Source organism: Miscanthus floridulus, chromosome 17 (genome assembly GCF_019320115.1).
Source record: "Miscanthus floridulus cultivar M001 chromosome 17, ASM1932011v1, whole genome shotgun sequence".
NCBI classification, from domain to species: Eukaryota; Viridiplantae; Streptophyta; class Magnoliopsida; order Poales; family Poaceae; genus Miscanthus; species Miscanthus floridulus.
The window spans coordinates 100,311,801-100,332,563 of NC_089596.1; the positions used below are offsets into that span (position 1 = coordinate 100,311,801).

Here is a 20,763-nt window from a genome sequence, read left to right on the forward strand (position 1 = left end):
AAATGGTTAATTTTAGCACATCAGGCCAAATACCACCGTTGGCTCAAAAAATAGCACCACCAGTTCAAAGGTTTCATAGAGATACAAATCCCAACATTTACAATTAGAGACTTCAAGTAGCAAATTAGCAAAGGATTCAACAGATAGAGATTCTACAAGGATATTGTTATAACATAAATTATAATACCCTTCATATGATTTCAAATCCAGGGTATCAAGGTACCCAAAATTTTAATCCGCAGATGGGTCAGCAATTGCAAAGAAATCCAAATTCAAATGCTGATGAGTTGTTGCTCAGAGTAACTAAAATGATGAAGAATCAGTTCGGTTCAAAACTAAAAGGACAGACCTTTTTGTACAAACGTCCATATCCAGAGTGGTATGATTTGATTGCTCTTTCTATAAATTACAGGCTTCCAGAATTTGCTAAGTTCACTGGTCAAGATAGTACAATTACAATAGATCATGTCAGTTGGTATTTTACTCAGTTGGGTGAAACATCCATTGAAGAAGCTCATCGAGTTCATTTCTTCTCTTTGTCCCTGTCAGGACTAGCTTTCACCTAGTTTTCATCGTTACCAATTAATTCTATTGCCAATTGGACTGACCTAGAGAAGACATTTCGTACGTATTTCTATACTGGGACAGGAGAAAGGAAAATCATAGATTTGTCGACACAAGAAATTTGTGTTTTTCATTAAATCTGATTGATGATCAGCTAACTGCTTTGGCTGTTCAAGGAATGTTGCCAACATGGAGAGAAAAACTGCTTAGGCAAGAGTTTGACAATTTAGGTTAGTTGACTCACACTACTAGAAATGTGCTAATCAATGACGATTCCCTCGTGACGATTACCAAATTCATCACAGAATGCTAGCATTCTATGACGAAATTTGCTGGTTCGTCATCAGTCACAAGTGACGGAGGTTTGGCAATAAGAATAATGACAAAAAGGAAAAGATCGTCATACAATAACAAAAACTAAATCGTCATTGATTGTTTGGCTCTTGTTGCACCTCGAGGACATGGCGTCGTGGTCCCACTTCGAGGACATGGCTATGCGGACCCACCTTCGGGTCCCAACCCTGATGACATGGCGATGCGGTCCCACCAGCTGGGCGTGTCGGTGAACACGTGGCGCCCGGGCCCATGGTTGAGGTCAACCAGCTGCCTGCCCCTCCCTTTATTTTTTTTGCAAAAAAATTGCTCCTCCCTGAGTTCGAACCCGCGACCTCCCTGGTGAACAGGTAGGAGCCTTACCACTGGAACACACGCGCTTTTATGATTGTAAGATACATTTTTTTCCTTTTGTGCTGAGTAAATGTCGATGACATGGCGTGCGGTCCCACCAGCGGGACACGGCGGCAAACACGTGGTGCTGCTGGCCCACGGCCCAGCTCGACCAGCAGCATTCCCCTCCTTTTTATTTGCGCAAAAAAGGAGGCCGCAGCAGGGTTCGAACCTGGAACCTCACGGTTAACAGGTAGGTGTCTTACCACCGGAACGCACAGCCATTCATGTCTATAGCATACATGTTTTCCTTTTATCTAGTCATTATGTGATACTTTGTTTTTTTATGGATTGGTTTAATGGGCCCGTACACATGCATCATGGCTGATCGCGAGGACGTCGTACCTGGCGGCCAATCGCGTATACGTCCCTGGCGGCCAATCGCGAGGGCGTCCGTGGTCCTATACCTAGCGTCGAGGCATCCCCGGCGACTTATCAGCGCCGTGCTGGCGAGCAGAGCGGCGCCGGGCAGCGGCGGCGCGCTTAGGACACAACAAAAGCATCGGCGAGCAGCTGTAGATCGGCGCCGAGGCAGCGGCGGCGCGCGTGGGGCAGAGCAGCACCGTCGGCGAGCAGAGCTGCACGTGGCGCGTGAGCAGAGGATCGCCAAGTACAAGGTTTGATTTGTATTCAATTTTTTTCTAAATATAAGCATGTCTTTGATATGTTTTAAATTTTGTTGAATTTATTACTGGAATTTAAGGATTGAGTACAAGGTTTATTGTACTGTCAAAACAGATGGATAGAAGCTAGATTTTTGGGGCACCATTCACACCTGCATATGTGAAAGGAGTTGAAGAGTTCATGCAATTTGTTAGTGAAAGATACCCCAAAGACAGCCAGATACTTTGCCCGTGCAGCAGATGTCTAAATCAAAAAATGCAGTCTTAGCATGATGCAAGTGACCATATACACATTTATGGAATGTCAGCTACGTACACCAGGTGGATTCATCATGGGGAGTCGGCGGATACTGAAGTGGTTGAGAATTTGGAGCAGCAGGTCGAAGGAAGGGATCATGACTTTGGGATACATGTGGATGTGGCCGATGATGACTATGATGAGGATCACGGAGTACCAGAGATGATAGGAGAGTTGTATGCTGCAGTAGAGGCAGAGGGACAACAACTAATGTTTGCAAGAGTCCTTGAGGATGCGAAGAAGTCACTTAGCCCGGGATCTAGGCACTCAAAATTCTCTTTTCTGGTGAGGATGTTGTATATCAAGTCTCGTTATCGAATTGGGAATACAGCATTTTCCGCGATGATCAAGTTGTTGTCAGAATGATACCCTCAGAGTGAGTTGCCAAAATCATATGACGAGGCCAAGAAATATCTTAGAGAATTGGGTCTTGGCTGTGAAAACATCCATGTGTGCCCGAACAATTATGTGTTGTTTCGGAAGAGGTATGCTAAAGACAATGTGTGTCCAGTATGCAAGGCATCTAGATGGCAAGATGAAACTGGGACCAAGAGGGTTCCACACAAGGTATTGAGGCATTTTCCACTTTTGCCAAGGTTGAAAAGAATTTTTGCTTTAAAGCGAACTTCTGAGGAAACACAATGGCACCAGAAAAAGAGGACGCCAGTCAACAATGTAATGAGCCATCCAGCTGATGGGGAAGCATGGAAGGATTTCGACAGGAGAGAAAAAACCTTTGCATCCGACCCGAGGAACCTGAGGCTTGCCTTAGCTACCGATGGATTCAATCCATTTGGCAACATGAGTACCCAGTACAGTATGTGGCCAGTGCTTCTGACACCCCTGAATCTCCCACCATGGGAATACATGAATCCAGCAAACTGCTTTATGGCATTACTCATCCCAGGTCCAAAGTCTCCAGGAAAGGATTTTGATGTGTTCCTTGAGCCCCTAATTGAAGACCTGATCGATCTATGGAAGGGTGTCCGCACCTTCGATGCATGTACTGGTAAGAAGTTTGACCTTCGCGCTGCCGTGCTGTGGTGTATACATGATTATCCAGCGCTGAGCACGTTATCAGGGTGAACAACAAAAGGGTATTATGCATGTATTCATTGCGACAAGGATCCATTGTCTCGGGCAATAAGGAATAAGATATGTTACATTGGACACTGTCGTTATGTTTTTTAGGGACATGCATGGTAGAGAAGCTTGGCTTTCGATGGTAAGCGTGAAAACAAAGATGAGCCAGGCAAGTTCACTTTGGAGGAGGTCCTAGAGGAGCTAGAGAAGGTGAAAGATGTCAGGCCAGGGAAGCATCCTGACATTACTAGAAATAAAAGGAAACGCAATGAGGGTCCAAGGATTTATAGCCGCAAAGTTGGGTTGTGGAGATTGCCATACTGGCAACATCTAAAGCTTCCACATAATCTCGATGTGATGCACATAGAGAAAAACATATGTGAAAACATTCTTGGCACATTACTCAATGTACAGGGCAAGACCAAGGACACAACCAATGCTAGGCTAGATTTGTATGATATGGGCATAAGACCTAAATTTCACTTGCAGCAGCATGGCAACTCAGTCATTGCTCCACCTGCTCTATATGTCTTGGGGAAGGATCAGAAAATCACGTTCTGCAAGTTTCTCAAAGGTATCAAGTTTCCTGATGGATATGCAGCTAACCTAGCAAGATACATAACTGCAGATGGTTTGAAGATCCAAGGAAAGCTGAAAACACATTCTTGTCACATACTCCTGTAAAGAATCATACCTGCTGGCCTAGGAGGACTGGTGAGGAAGGATGTATATGAAGTAGTTGCAGAGATCAGGACCTTCTTTAGGGAACTATGCAGTAGAAATCTACGGATTGATGTTGTGAAATGGCTGAAACAAGAAATTCCATTGATCCTATGCAAGCTTGAGAAAATCTTTCCACCTGCCTTCTTTGATGTCATGGTGCACTTGGCCGTCCATCTTCCTGATGAGGCACTGCTTAGAGGACCTGTTCAGTACGGATGGATGTACCCAATAGAAAGGCGGCTAGGCACTTTGAAGAATTTTGTAAGCAATAGGGGTAGGCCAGAAGGATCAATTGCTAACGCATATATGGCAAGTGACACCTTGACTTTTTGTTCTAGGTATATGGAGGATATTGACACTAGATTTAACCGTGATGATGGTAGTGCTGGAGAGGTGTCATTGCCTAATGACATCTCTGTTTTTAAGCATGGTGTTACTCTTGTTGGATCTGATAGGAGGCAGTACATTGATGATGTTGTCCTGAATAAGTTAGTCTGGTATGTGCTAAATAATTGTGCCGAAGTTGAGGAATATGTGGAGTAAGTATCATTTAGATGTTTCAGTTTAAGTTTTTTTTAAATTTTAAAATATTCTTATGACTAAACTTTGCCCTGCAGCTTGTACAGGGCCGATCTAGAGGAGCAAGGTGCACGTGATGTTGATAGAATGGTTGAAAAAGGATTTGCAAAGTGGTTTAAGTGCCATGTAAGTCACTACACCTTGATCAATGGGTGGCAGCATTTAATAGTCAATTCCATAACATGCGCAGAGATACCCAATTCCAGAAGAATGCCGCAATTGCTGAAGCTTATAATCCATATTTTGTTGTTGATGATGGTGAGGATGATGAAGAAGAGGAGATTGCTGTAGCTGAATAGAATTGGAGTAAGAAGATAGTGATGGTTCTAAATCCTTTGGGAAAAGGAGTTGAAGAAAGTTATGATTTTGACATCACAAAATTAGACAAGCTCTTTACGGCGCCCCTGGCATTGACAAATCCTGTCACGTACTCCACAGCTGATCGGAGGCTTTCCAGCTGAGACGATAGATCTAAAAATATTCAAAGGAAATATGATCAGGATCTTGAAGATAAAATTAAGAGAAGATAGAAAGTTGTGGTAGGCATCTCACCTATGATTCTGACCTCGGCCTCGGCCAACCTATCCTCCACCGAATCAGTGTCGGAAGGCGATCGGCATCAAACCATGGCTAGAGAAGATTCTGCGAGGGAGAGGCAGTCGGTGAGATTCTAGCTAGCTCAATCAATGGAGGTAAGCAGATCGTCATTGTCGATCCATCTCCTCGGATAGCAGGGGAGCTGGCAGCGAGCTGTTGACGAGGATAACCCCAAAGGCTGAATGGACTTGGACCTATGCCCTAGGATGGTGGGGGCATCATGAGTTGCACCCTCCTGATGACGAAGGCGCTGGCACGATGATGCAGATCCGTTGAGGGCCTCTTCAGCAGACCTCTTGTTGTTCTCCATGATCTCAAACCTATAAGAAAGCAAAAATGGCACTAAAGACACAAAAGGTTTGGGATGAAGCAGGTTATTTTTTGATCCATAGCCATGGCCCGTATATATAGCCCAGAAAGGTGAGAGGATAGATTTCGCCGGGGTTATGGAATTAAAGTCAGATATGGAAATGGATTGACACTCCGGAAATTCAGGGGACGGATCACGAAGAGATAATAGATTCGGACTTGTTGCTTCCCATAATCACAAAATATCATAGGATGGATACAAAAGGTTTACATTGACTAGCGATCAACCCGCCAAGGCTTCTTTGGATTGAAGGGAGTCCGGATCCTCATGAGGCCGAAGGTCATCGTGAACCGAGTCACATCGGCCTGTTGATAAAATTGCATCAAGAGAAGAGGAAAGGTCACCTACTTAACAGATGCCCAACTGATTTCTCGGTGACTAGGAAATAATGGGAAAGAAAGCCGCCTACTTAAAGATGCCCATTTCTTGGTGGCTGGGAAACTGTGGGAAAGAAGTCTGTGGTTTCTCCGACGGGCATTTGATGTGGAGCAAACAAGAGGAAGGTGTCCACGCATTTTAGCCCTTGCAAACACTAGAACAGCTCTGCAATCATGGAGAGAAGACTCAGGTGATATCACAAGAATTTTTCTAACCGCAGTAGCTGATCCTCTTGCTTGATAAGGTGCTAAGATGAGCGACACAATCACACTATGCACAATAATTCTTCTAACCACTCAAGATCCTCATAGCAAGGAATCAGACCATGGAGGGTCCGGCGAGCCAGAGGCGCTTGAGAAAGCGAGCAGAAGAGAAACATAACTGAGTTATTGAATTGCTCTCGCCAGAGTCGAATAGACATTTTATAGTCAGCCTAAAAGATGGATCCAAGCGCCCATGAAGCGATGATGCTCTCGTAAAGTTTTGAAGCATGGGCTCATAAGCTGGCAAGGACGGTGACAGATAGTAGACCATAGGTCAAGATTCTCTACCCGTGACCATGGACCTATCGGGGGTATAGGCATGATAATTTTGAAATAAAATTACTTTTATCCCAAAATTGGGGGGCATGTGTTTACACCAAAATTTGGGAAGAAGAATTATAGGAACTCGAAATCCCCTAAGGTCATGTCATTGAGGAATCAATTGCAAAAGGTTGGTATCAGCTGATTCAATGTAGCACTGGAATCAGCTCTCTACAGATAGCGCCAACAGATAACGATAAAAGCTGCGGTTGGCGTCAAGAAAAAACATGTTAGACTCTACAAAAAGAGAAAGATTAGGGTTCAAATTATCTTAAATTAGGAATGTTTTCTCTAATGTCGAAGATTGTAATGAGTTATGCTTAAGTATGATTCATGCATAGGTTCCGGGTATAAATATTGGACCCTGGCTATTGTAAAGGACACACAATCAATCAAATATAAGTTCCTTACTTTTTTGGCTCCAGCCACCACTTAGGAGTAGGAGTAGAGTAGATCTTGGCGAGTTCTTCAGCGAGTAGGGCTGCATTGGTTCGGCCGACCTCCGGCTTGTCTGTAAGTATCGTCATGGCTTATACTTTGTTTGTACGGCTGCATCAATCCGATCGACCTCCACTGCGACTCTGGTATAAGCTAGTTATCGACTCTTGTCTAGTTCAAGTACAGCTGCATTGATCCGATCGGCCTCCACTGCTCGAATTAGATTAAGGTCAAGTTATCGGCTCTACCTAAGAGTGGCAATCTTTGGTAGATTCATTAAGTTACCGATCTTGTTGATGTTCTTATCGTCATTAGTTTGCAGCAACATCAATTTGTTCGGTCGAGATCGATTTAGATCAGCCTCATATCCTTTGGGTCCGTCGTTTGCTTTGTCACAACACGATACTTCTTACAATGAATGACTGGTTATGTTCTATCGGCTGTTCTATTTTGATCTTGGTCACGTATAGTACGTGGTTAAGGTACGCATGATCTTGGAGAGGTTTGCTGGTTAGTTAAATCTGGTCTACGGTTCACTATTATGGCTACAACGATCCAGTCGATCCCCACTGATAGCACTGTAGATCGGAGGATGCTAGTTAGTAGATCTATTCTTATTAGGCGAGACCTTAACTGTTTGCTATGCCTACATTGGCTAAATAGCCGATCGCCTATGCGTTAACGCCTACAGCATGTTTACATGATTCTGTTGAACGTGAATTGATCTGTGTACTTTAAAGGTTTGATTTGTTGTCTTTATCATGGCTGCATCGATCTAGTCGAACCCCACTGTTAGAGATAGCAGGTTAGATCTGAGGAGTCCATAGGTCTGTCCACATAAAATAGTCGATTGTTCACACGCTATAGTTCTCTTCACCTGAATCGGCTATTTTAGCCGATTTATCCGAGCCTTCACGTATAGCATGTCTTTCGGAAAGTCTGTCGAGTGCAGATGGTTTTACAGATTCTTCGATTTTAGTTTGTTATTATCATCATAGTTGTCATCGATCTGGTTGAACCTCACTGTTGATGGTAACATATTAGATTTAGAGCGTCTGTAGATCCGTTTGTATTAGATAGTCGATTTGTTCGCGTGTTACATCCTTTCTCATTAGATTCATCGGCTTAATGATTCATACTGGTAATATATATCTAGCTGATGATCTCATTTACATATACGTGTACTGTACCTATCAACATAAAATCAATCGCTACCCACGAACTTTACAGTCCGTAACAGCCGATTTCTGTGCGTATCGGCTATTTAATCGTTCTTCCCGTATGGCTGCTCCCGAAGCGGCACACTTGGAACTGTCTGGGTACAGACCGGCACGTTCCACCTTAAATTACTAATAAACTTTCTCTCCTTGTCAATTACAGGGTCAAATTGACTATCACGTCTCAGGAGGAATACGCAGGATCGATTATCCCTACGTTGAAGCTAGGCGGATCTCCAGCTCCATTGAGTAGACCCTTCTGGCTTGCTCGTGTGTCAACGCGTTTTCGTGCCAACACCTACACATAGGCGGCAATCCTCTACACTAGGGAGAGGTGACATCTCTCCAAAAACCATTCTTGACACTCACTTAAAATGAATTTGCTGATTGATCCAAGTGATGGACTTAACTTGATGAATAATCTTGAATCCTTATTTAAGTCATTTTCTTTCTACTTGTTTAAGTTCTTTTCTTTCTAACAAATAATTTTCAATAGTCACTAGAACTTAAACTTCATCTTCATCTTGAGCTTGGTCTTGATCTTTAGTTTGAGTACCAAATATGTGCCAAGTACACTCCACGATCAAATGACCTTGTACTCTTTGCTTTTTATGCTTGTAGATCAATCCAAAACCAAACTTAGGTACCTCAAACACTTGTAAACATGTTTCTAACTTGAGGACCTTTCAATCAAAGTGACTCTTCATCAATCCAATAATTCTCACTTTTCTGGCAGATTCCGTACCCTTCAAAGAATAATGCATATCTCCGAATGTAGAGACCAAAATGCCACGAAATTTGGTGAAGATGTGAATAAATAAGTGATATAGCAGCTATAAAAATTTGAGCTTCATTTGACTTCTATATTGCTACTAGATTTCAATTCGTCCACCACTGCTACATGCTGACAACTGCTACACTATAGTTGATAAGATCTACTCCAAAGCCTAAGCATCTCTTATCCAATTCTCATGAAATTTATACATCAACTAATAACATAGGTCTAGAGCATGAATACCAAATTTCAAGCCAATCCAAATAGATTTGATCATTCAAACTCAGACTTGGTCTCAGCTAGCTCAGATTTTAAAATATGTGACATATTTCAACAAATTGAGCTACACTTCTTCAAATTGAATCAAACTTGAAATCAACTTAATTGAACACTTTCATAAGACATATATCCATTCAATCTATTTACTAAAAGTCATCTCATGAATTTATTCAACACAAATCAATCTAAACTTGATTACTAAGCAATTTATCCATTCAAACATCTCATAGCAAGCAACATATGCATATGTATATCCAATTCAATCAACTCATATGCACCCAAATAAATGATCAACAAGTGATATACCTTGGTTAGATTATGATCATCCATAGCAATCTTCAACTCAATTATTTGCAAGCCATCTAATATTCCATTAAATCACCACAACTTGAATATGACACTTGTATGTTGATAGCACTTGGACTTCACTCAATTTTCACTTGGCATTAGGTTTGGATGTGCACTAAGCTTCATAACTTGACTCAATATATGATGAACAATGTGAGATCAATTGAATCAAGCCCCCAATGCCATGGTACCTACACACATTCATCCATTTTTTGATGGTACCCAAACAAGTTTGGGTACTCTTAAGTTAGGAGCAACATACTTAGGCATAGCATTAGTATGAATAGCGGGATGTTTTACAATTGCAACCAATGAGGTACCATTGCCATCCTTTCTAAGCATATCATGATCATCAATTGAAATGGGCTTAGAATTTTTACCTAGGGGACATAAATGTGCAATGTGTCCCCTTTCTCGGCATGAGTAGCACTTTCTTTTTAGTTGAGCCTTCTCTTCCTTGCTCATATGGTGCTTCTCATTGCCTTACTTCTTTTTGTTTGCTTGAGCCTTCTTCTCAAGCTTGTTTGGACAACCCGTAGCTAGGTGACCCAAATCTTCACACTTGAAGCACTTGATGTGAGCCAACTCCTTCTTCTTATCTTGAGTCTTGCTCATCATCTTGGCATATTGATCTAGCATTGGATGCCTTGCCTTTCCACCCCTCCTCGTTTTCTTTATTTTTTTCTTCAAGTCACCACCATCTTTATGTTTGATCTTGATTTGCTCTTGGGGTGTCTTCTCTTGCTCATCTTGTGGCTTTAGTTGAGGCTCTTTTTGTTGCTTCACCAATTGCTTAGTTGGGCACATTGAGGTAAGTTGACCCCAAGTGCAGCACTTGAAGCACTTCATATGCTTGAGCCTCTCTTCTTATTTCTTCAATTTGAGCTTTTCTTTATTTGGGCACCCATTTGCAAGATGTCCCACTTCATGGCACTTGAAGCACATGAAATGAGATAGCCTCTTTTCTTCTTGCTTCTTTATCTTTCTTTCTCTTTTTCTTTCCCTCTTGGTCATGCTCTTGTTGAATCCAAGGCCACTCTTATCACCGAAGTTTCTTTGAGTCTTCATCATGTGCTCAAAGGTGACTCTTGAGTTGTAGCATCTCTCTAACTTGTTGCTCAAATTCTTCACCTCATTTTTAGTTCATTATTCTCCTTCAAAATGTTAGTTTCACAAGACATAGAGGTGGATACATGCTTCTTGCCTACATCACAAGGGTTAGCAACATTGTGTGATTGATCTTTTGACCCATGTGATGAGCTCTCACTAGTTTTAATTTCTTCATTGGAAAGTTTATTAGTGAGAAAAGCATGATCTTGTACCAAGTTATCATGAGCAACACTAAGTTCCTCATGAGCCAATTTTAGCTCCTCATGTGAACAACTAATGACATAAAGTAGATGCTTTTGTTGTTCACATGTGTTCTTTAGAAACGAGTTTTTATTTTCCAATTTACTTGTTTTAGCCATCTCATTTTCTAAAGCTATGTTCATGCTAGCAAGTCTACCCACAAGCTCATCTTATGAATCATGACCAATTACATTGCAACTTAATACCTTAGTGTCACCTTGTGACATGAGGCAATGTAGAGGTGTTGGAGAGCTTGTTGTAGCAATATCATCTGGGCATGAACAATCATCATCACCATCAAGTGTGCATGGGGTAGCATCATCATTTGCATCACTTGAGGCATCATCATCAACCTTGTCAAGTGAGCTTGTAGTAGATCGATCATCAACATCATCACTTGACCATGAGGTGGAGGAATCTTCCACAATCACCAAATTGTGGTCATGCTCAACACACTCATGTGCCTTCTTGGGCTCCTCCTTCTTGAACTTGCCATCATCCCATGTGGAGGAATCACTGAAGGTGTGCTTGATTGATTTCCTTATCTCATGAGCGGTTTCCACATAGTTTATCCTTTTCATTAAATCAAAGCTCAAAGCATCCATTATATAACAACAAGCATGTGCATCAAGTTCATAGAGAACTCTTTGAGCTTTGTTGAGATTTCTATGGTCCAAGACATGGGTGAGACCACTAGTGACAATCCACCAAAACTTAGGTTCCTTTGCATGAAAATGATCAAGCATGTGATTTTTCTAAAGTGTAAAGTTTGTGCCATAAAAAATATGTGTCTCATAAACATCTAGCCCACTAGACGCCATCCTCTTGGGTCGGTGAAGACCACAAATGAGAGACCAAGCTCTGATACCACTTGTAGGGTTGAGATGGCAGACTAGAGGGGGTGAATAGTCCTTTCTAAAAAATTAAATGTGTCGGCTAACCGATAAAAGTGTGAAATTAAAACTATCGGTCTAGCCAAGACTACACCTCTCTATCTATGTTCTCCAGTACATTTCAAAGATCCTAATTACACAACTAAGCTATCGAGCTAGCTAGAGCTCACCTAACCAATTCTAGGAGCAAGGTCATACAAACCTATGCAACTAGTACTTTGCCAACCGGGGGAGATTTTACACACTCTAGTAAGCAAAAGCACAAAGCCACCTAAGCTCACTAGCAATGCTCAATAACAAGGCTACATAAGCCAAATTATAGAGCATAAATTACTTAGCTACACAAACTAAGCAATGTGGCTAACAAGGTTACTAAAACCAAATTAGCCACGCAAGGGAGATACTTCTATGCTACACAAGCAAGAAGGTAACTAGCCAACTACACAAGTCAACTAATTACAAGAGCAACTATACAAGCACAATGTATTATGAGAGTAATTGCACACTTGTGTAAGGGGATTGCAAACCACGGGAAGACAAGGATGACACGATGATTTTTATCCCGAGGTTCACGTGCTTGCCAACACGCTAGTCTCCGTTGAGACAAGCTCCAAGGTTGCCACCGATCCTCTTGCTAGTGGTCACCCATAAGTCACACTCTCCCACATAGAGTGCTTACCACAAGCTCTAGCACTTGACCCGGCCGGACCACTTGTCGCCTTTTGTGTCTCGCTCTACTAGAGTTGCTCTTCGTAGCTCCCGCGGGTGAGCACAATCACTTCTTCGGAGCACTACACAATCTTCTTTGCATGCTTCGACAGAGACCACCACCAAGCCATCTAGGAGGTGTCAACTTCCAAAAGTAACAAGCACCACCGGCTTGCAACTCGATCACCTAGTGCCACTTAATGCAACCTCACGATGTAATCGCACTAGAATCACTCACTAGCTCTTGATTAGCGATCTAGCAAGCACAAGTGAGCTAGAGGGCTCCCAAGCACTCCAAGCATGGACACAAAGTCCCCCAAGGTGCTCAATCTTAGCCATGCCCGAGACACACCTCTATTTATAGCCCAAAGGCAAAATAGAGTTGTTACACTCTTTTGTGCATCGACCGAACGCGTCCGGTCGCTGTGTCCAGTCACAGTCCGCTTGCCATGTGTCCCTTTCAAATCAAATAGTCATTGGCACACAACGGATCTCTCACGTGCTTTGATAGACACGATCGGACACGATGCTAGAAAATGAACGGACATAGGCGAAGCAGCGTCAGATTGAGTCTAGAGAGCTCCTAGAGCCTCTAAACCATGACCGGACACGTCCGATATCCCCTACCAGACGCGCCCCTATGTCAGGTCCACACAACCGCGTGCTTCACCTCCTCTGACCGGATGATGAACAGTGAACCAGCAGAGTCCGATCACTTTCAACGACAGAGTCCGGTCAACACAGCAAACACAGCCAAGCCTGAGTCCAAATACCGGACACGTCCGGTCCCAATACCGGACGTGGCTGGTCTCATCTGAAGCACTTGCCTGAGCCTGGGTTAGATATCGGATGTGTTCGGTCCACATGTCAGACACGTCCGGTCACCACATGACCAGCGCTTTCAACTCCTTTTCTTCACCAACTTCTTCTCCTTTGCAAATATGCCAACACCACCAAGTGTACACCATCATGTGCATGTGTATTAGCATTTTCACAATCGTTTTTCAAAGGATTAGCCACTCAACTTGCCATGCCACTCGACCCTAGCAATGATGCAAAGTTAGATCACTTGAGTGGCACTAGATGACCGATATGCAAACAAGTTTGTCCCTCTTGATAGTACGGCCATCTATCCTAAACTCGGTCATAAACTTCTCTACACACCTATGACCGGTGAAATGAAATGTCCTAGGTTATATCTTTGCCTTGCGCATTCCATTCCTCCAATGTTGATGCATCACATGCACCAACACGATCAACAATAATATGATTCACTTCATATCGTCACATGACCATATTGGTGTATCGATCTTAACTTTACTTGCTCTTCACCGTTGCCTCGGTCCATCAGCGCCAAGTCATCACTCAACTTGCCCCTCACTCTTGCAACCGGTCTATCGAACCAAGTCTTATCTTGATCTTCTCTACCTTGATCACATGACTCCATGTCATGTCTTATATGTAATGAGCTCCTTCATCACATGTGTGAGCTTTGCAACATCTCTGAGCCATTTTCACCTCTGTGGCATATGTTGCTCACACATATATACCTGTGGACTAATCACCTATGTATCTCATACTAAACATAATTAGTTCCCCTAGGTTGCCACTCAATTACTAAAACCAAACAAGTACCTTTCAAAAGGGCGTATCTAGATTGGTTCTGACCCCGCGTTGCGAAGTAAATTGATCCATGCTATGCATTCCACTATGATCGGAGGACATTATAGCATTCCAATCACTTATTGTTGCCTCAAACAACACTTTGCTTGGACGGGAATGAAGGCAGCCATCCATGATTTCATGTCATCTTGTCAGGTGTGTCCGCAGGCCAAGCCAAACTGCTCCAAATTGCTAGGGCTACTTCAGCCATTGCTAGTTCTTGACAGAGCCTAGAAGATGATTTCATTGGATTTCATCGAAGGATTGCCACTGTCTGCCAATTTTTGTTGTATCCTAGTGATTATGGATCTCTTTTCTAAGTATGCCCATTTTATTGGCCTTCGTCACCGTTTCACGGCAACCAGCGTCGCCAAAGTTTTCTTCTCCTAGGTGTACCGTCTCCATGGTATGCCTTTTGCTCTCATTTTAGACCATGACAAAATTTTCACTAGTAAGCTTTGGACCGAGTTGTTTACCTTGGCTAAAGTGGAGTTGCGCATGAGCACTGCATATCACCCATAGTCAGATGGCCAAAATGAGCGAGTGAATCAATGTCTTGAGACATTTCTTCGTTGTTTTGTCCATGCTTGTTCTTGTCAGTGGCATCAATGGTTGGACCTGGCAGAATTTTGGTATAACACTAGTATGCATTCAGCTCTCGACTGCTCCCCATTTGAAGTTCTTTATGGCTACGCTCCATCATATTTCAGCAATAGTCTAGCGGATGAGCAACCAATTTCTGATATCGCTAGCTGGCTTCAAGATCGCTCTCTTATGACTGAAGTCATTCATCAGCATTTACTCTGAGCTAAGCAGAGAATGAAGAAATAGGTGGACGGGAGGCGATCTAAGCGCCAATTTGAGGTCATTGACTAGGTTTTTCTCAAACTCCAACCATATGTACAATCCTCTATTGTTGATCGCAACAGTAACAAGTTGGCTTTCAAGTTCTTTAGGCCCTACAAGGTACTATCTCACATTGGCAAGGTCGCTTATAGGCTTGAGCTCCTGGCTTCTTCATCAGTGCATCCAGTCTTCCATGTCCCGCAACTCAAGAAAGCCATGGGTGCTCACCATGAAGTTACACCATCACCACCGCCGACATCCATTCTCTAGAGTATACCTGAGCGTATCCTTCAGCGTTGTCAAGTTCAGAAAGGTGCACGTCTCGTTCATCAAGGCCTTATTTAGTGGTCTAACATCCCTGTTTCCTTGGCTACGTGGGAGGATTTGGAAGGTCTCAAGCAGCAATTTCCCCATGCCAGTCTTTGGGATGATCCAGGCATGCAAGGGGAGGGGAGTGTTGCTACTATTGTACCGCGTCCGGCAACCAAAGTCAAGGATGACGGGCCGTAGGAGAAGAGGCCACCAAGTGAAAGGTCATTGTTTGGTTTTGGTAATTGAGTGACAACCTATGTGGACTAATATGTGTTTATCTGAGATACACATGAAATTAATCTACATGTACATATGTGATAAAGGAGCTTACTACATATGTGACATGACATAGAGTTATGTGGCTAGATGGAGAAGATCAAGACAAGGCTTAGCGTAGATGAACCGGTTGTAAGTGTGAAGGGCAAGTCGGAGGCTTTGGAGCGATGCACTGCATGTGGCGGAAAAGCTTGAGTAATGACTTGGCGCCGATGGACAAAGTCAATGATGAAGAGCTAGCAAGGTTGCGATCGATGAACCAAAGGTCACATGATGATATGAAGTGGATCATATCATTTGGTGATGATGGTTGGTGCTTGTGTGGCATCAACATTGGAGGAGATGAAATGGAATGCATAAGGCAAAGGTATATTTGTAGGGAATTTCATTTCACCGGTCTAAGTTGAGTAGAAAAGTGCTTGACCAGGTTTAAGATAGATAGTCGTACTATAAAGAGAGAAAACTTTTAGTTGCAACGGCTATGTAGTATCACTAAGTGTGAGTTTCATTTGCAAATGCATTGTGCTTAGTGACGGGGTGGGTGTGCATGAGAGGTTGAAGATCCACCTTCTCCCCTTCCTCTCCCTCTCAAGTTTGGTGCTAATTTGAGTGAGGGATTGAGAGCCTAGTGCATGCATTCAGAATTTGTATTTAGTGGCACTAGGAAATCTTTGTGATTGGGGATTTCTTGTTACTCTTGGTGATTGCCATCTGTTGACATTTCTTAGCATCACTCTTAACTAAGTTGTCATCCCTAGCATGATGCTAGAAATGCGTTGTTGGTAATTATGAGAAAACTTGTAAACTATATATATATATAAGGTATCCGCAAGCGCACAGATAATTTACCATTGTAGCATTTCACCTGGGAGTATACCGAGTATCGTTATTTATATTTTATCCATAGGGAGGAGCTATGGGGTTGTGTTGGCATAGAGATATTGACAAATATGTATACTTATGATAAAACCACTCTCATGCTATGGCAGGAGTAAGTCAAGTGATAAATAAATGATAAGTGTAAGGTAATAATGGTATTCCAGAGATATAAATAGGTACTCATAAAATGTAGTAAGGCTAAGCAGGAGATTCGTTAAGAGCAAAAGATTCCTAAGTCATTACTTATCTTTAAGTCTTTTGTACACCCAAGTATATACACTCTCATCTATAGTATAACTAACTTTGGATATATGCATAAGGAACATTACTAAGGAAGATTAAGAACATAGCTTGTCTTCCTTCGCAATCTCATTCTACGTGCTCTATAAATGGGGAGTGGACTACAAAGGACTCAATGGGAGTGTCACATCCGCGATCTACCACATGATCCAGAGTCTACCACATGACCCAGAGTGCATAATGTGTCCACAGGCAAACAATATCTAAGCACCATGCTTACATAATGTTGACCACTTAACTCTCTCGAGAACTGAGCTAAGAGCTTTGTGAATATATGCATATATTCATCATCAATTATAACTATATCAAGCATATTACTAGAGCAAACTAGGAACATAATAAATAGCAACATGATATTGAAGTAGCACAAAGTCTTAAATAAAGAGATACAATGGCTATACCAGTTTCCAGACGGCAGATCCAGAATCCTGAGCAATAGCCCAAATTCTACTTGAACCTTGCTAGCTAGCCTATACTAGAAATTTGAAGAATTGGAGCTCTATTCTCTTCTCTCTGGAAACCATAATTTCTAGTCTACTCTTGACTTATGGCAGCCTGCTCTGGAGGGGGGGCAGGGGCTGGTTATATAGGCTGGAGCGTCCAACGTGAGTCCTTGGATCAAACCGACTTAAAAGAACGGCGTAGATGCAATCTAGGAGACGGTGGAGGAATTGATGTTGAAGCAGAGCATGACAGGTCGGCCTAGGGGGCCGGGTGGCCTGGCCCCACCTGGCAGCCTCCTATCCTCTGCTTTGGTGGCATGGCTTCTAGTGTTCTTTGGAATCATCTAGAGTTGATTTTGCTGCAGATAAGCATGATTTTATTTGACGATTTGATCCTCCTTGATGGTTTTCTAAAATAACTCTGCTAAAAACACAGATTCACCAAAACTCATGGAAGCTGTCAATTTAAACCCCTAAGTCTATGTCGGTGATCATTTGTATGCATGATTTCAAGTTATATTGACAGTTTATGATGAATGATAACTACCGTCAACACCATCACCTAGACGACTTTATGGATTGTGGTCTCCGTTGTGAAGCGCGCGTGAAGATTGTGCGTGGCTCTGGAAAAGGGCTTGTGAGGGGTATTGTGCTCACCCCATGGAAGCCACGAAGGGCAACTCTAGTAGAGCAAGACACGAAGAGCGACAAGTGGTTCGACCATGTAAAAGTGTTAGAGATTGTGGTAAGCACTCCACGTGGGAGAGTGTCTCAACGGGGATTATTGTGTTGGCAAGCACATGAACCTCGGGATAAAAATCACCGTGTCATCATCTTCCCGTTGGTTTACAATCCCCATACACAAGCTTGTATTTATTTTTATACATATATTGTGCTTGTATAGTTGCTCTTATAATTAGTTAGCTTGTGTAGCTTGCTAGTTACCTTCTTACTTAAGTGGCATAGAAGTAGCCCCTCTGCGTAACTAATTTGGTATGAGTAGCCTTGTTAGTTACATTGCTTAGTTTGTGTAGCTAAGTAATTTGCGCTCTCTAATTTGGCTTGTGCAGCCTTATTATTAAGCATTGCTAGTGAGCTTAGGAGTTTTGTGCTTTTGCTTACTACATTGTGTAGGAGCTGCCCCGTTGTTTGAAGTACTAGTCGCATAGGTTTGTGTGACATTGCTTTTAGAATTGGTTAGGTGAGCTTTAGCTAGCCCGGCACCTTGGTTGCTTAATTATGATATTTTATAAGGTGTTTGAGAACTTAGATATAGGGGTGTAGTCTTAGCTAGACTGATAGTTTTAATTCCGCATTTATCTCGGTTAGTCGGTGCGATTAATTTTAGAAATGACTATTTACAACCCCCTATAGTCCACCATCTCAACCCTGCACCAAGGCCCAAGAAACAGAACCCACGCGTCTTCGGCCCAGAATGGTGTAACCTGTGAAGCGCGTCGTGGGCTTGAGTGCGTGTGTGTGTGTCGATGTATAAGAGGATAGCCATGTCTTGTGTGAGGTGTATGAACCAAGTTGTAACAAACTATTCTAAACTCTGAGATTCATCGTCAGTTCCTCCCCTATGCTCTGCTTCCTCTCCGTCTTTGCTCTGTTCTTCCGATTCCCCACCTCTGCTGCTAACACCGACTGGCCCTGCTCTCTGCCTTTTCATTGACTGGCCGCCTCCTCCCTTCAAGAGAGGGGTAAAGTTGTCTTTTCCCATCTAGTCTAACAGAATGTGCATACTGTTCACGGTGATGGCAAGGAAGGAATCAAAAACTAAAATTTGGTGGCAACCAAAGGATGCTATATTTTTTTATGGCAGCTAAGGAACTATTATAAGTTTTGATGGCAACAAAGGAATTCTCTCTATTCTTTTACCTGGGAGACATGCATTGCATTGCGTCAAAGACACGCCATACAACTCTGACACCGTAAGAGTACATGGTGCATCTTATTGTGAATAAATATCCATTTTCTATTCGGGGTTTGCTTGGACACGATAGTATTCACCTCAATTCATATGTACTCCCCCCGTTTCGAATTATAAGTCATTTTGACTTTTTTGGTACATTCATTTTGCTATGTATTTAAATACAATAATATGTCTAGATACATAGTAAAATAGAAGAACAAAAAAAAATTAAAGCGACTTATAATTTGAAACGGACGGAGTACTACGGACTAGGATGGTATATTAACTAATTTTTATTTGAATTCACTCCAACATACTTTTGTGGACGGAGGAAGTATAAGATACTCTAGGTCTTTCTGAAGTTAACTTTGCTTTTAACTTTAACCATTGAATACCTAAAGTTTTTTAGCTTAACTTGGCCCTCATGGCCTCTCATTAACAAATGAAAGCTCGACGAAATCACGAGCTACTAGAGAGTTTATAAATTCCGGGAGGGGGTCATCCCATACAACGGATTGACATGGGTCCCAACTCAGCCCTACTTTAGCAATCTCGTGCGCAGACGAGTTACAGGAACGTGGAAAGTGGAATGTTTAAGATCCTATTACAATGGAAATGATCGGCTAAGAGCTCGCGGATATTACAAAAAAAAAGAACTCCACCTGGTGCCAGGTCTCTGGCCTAGGAAATAATCGCCTCACGCAATTGGCTACAATCAGTTTCCAGCTCACAATCCTGGAAATACCAGCTCGCTCCGCCTGACAACACAAGATTAAAAACATTATTATTCGGGAATCGATGACGACAAACTGTTTCCACACACGTAGCCATCGGTCTTCCAGCTGCGGAAGCCGTCGGTCGTGCGTTCGAGCGCTGCTCGGCGTATGATTCCCACTGGGGTTTTTCCCCAATTTCTTCAGGTGCCTCTCTCGCAGATATGCCACAATGGTCAAGTGACGTGCCCGCCATGCTCGGAGTCTGCTGATCTTCGAGTATCTTTCAGCTGCGTTCGTAGTCTAGGTATAGCTGTAGGTCTGTTTGTATACCGTGTGTGTGTGAGGTGTGCGTATGTGGTGGTGTGTGTTTGTATCCGAACAGATACTACAGTTGTAGTTAGATAAGAGACAAAAAAAAAAGGTCGTGAACAAGAAAAAAAAAGGTTGGGTGCGGGATTGCCGAAGCCCAAGATGGTGGGGAGGCAGGGTCATAATGGGCTGGGCCGGGTGCTCCATAAAATACCAGTCTAGTAAATGGTCACAATCTTCTTTTTTAGACTAGTATAATACTCGTACTAACACTACGATAGAACATAGTCAAACAAATCAAGAAACTAAAAGGCTAAATCCACCATTGCCCTCAAGCTCAAAATACAACTACTGAAAAGAGTCAACATACTTGTTTGCTGCAATTACACAATATATCAAGTACTTGCTTCATTTAAACGTTGTACGCTGCGACAATATCAACAACTGAAGAGAATCAATTAATTATTTATCGACTACCGTAATCTAATAACAATGAAGTGAATATTTTTTTTCTTCCTCTCGCGCCAGGAAAGGAGAGGGCGAGGCAACCGCACGCACATCGTCCCACACGC

General features: G+C 42.6%; 1 protein-coding gene across 1 annotated transcript; it reads left to right on the forward strand.

The window, feature by feature from the left end:
* Nucleotides 1-2,214: 2,214 nt before the first annotated feature.
* LOC136516083 (uncharacterized) lies at nt 2,215-4,895 on the forward strand. Its single transcript, XM_066509484.1, has 9 exons — nt 2,215-2,496; nt 2,587-3,028; nt 3,119-3,293; nt 3,403-3,463; nt 3,709-3,868; nt 4,001-4,238; nt 4,356-4,514; nt 4,635-4,722; nt 4,803-4,895. Exons 1-9 carry the CDS (start codon nt 2,215-2,217, stop codon nt 4,893-4,895), a joined length of 1,698 nt encoding a protein of 565 aa, XP_066365581.1.
* The last annotated feature ends 15,868 nt before the right edge of the window (nt 4,896-20,763 follow it).

What these genes read in the sequence shown, in the direction of transcription:
- LOC136516083 (XM_066509484.1), top strand. Translation starts at nt 2,215, where the DNA reads ATGTCAGCTACGTACACCAGGTGGATTCATCATGGGGAGTCGGCGGAT. An exon ending in CAACATGAGTACCCAGTACA is followed by an intron (nt 3,029 to 3,118) that starts GTATGTGGCCAG and finishes TACTCATCCCAG; the next exon opens with GTCCAAAGTCTCCAGGAAAG. An exon ending in CAAAGTGGTTTAAGTGCCAT is followed by an intron (nt 4,723 to 4,802) that starts GTAAGTCACTAC and finishes ACCCAATTCCAG; the next exon opens with AAGAATGCCGCAATTGCTGA.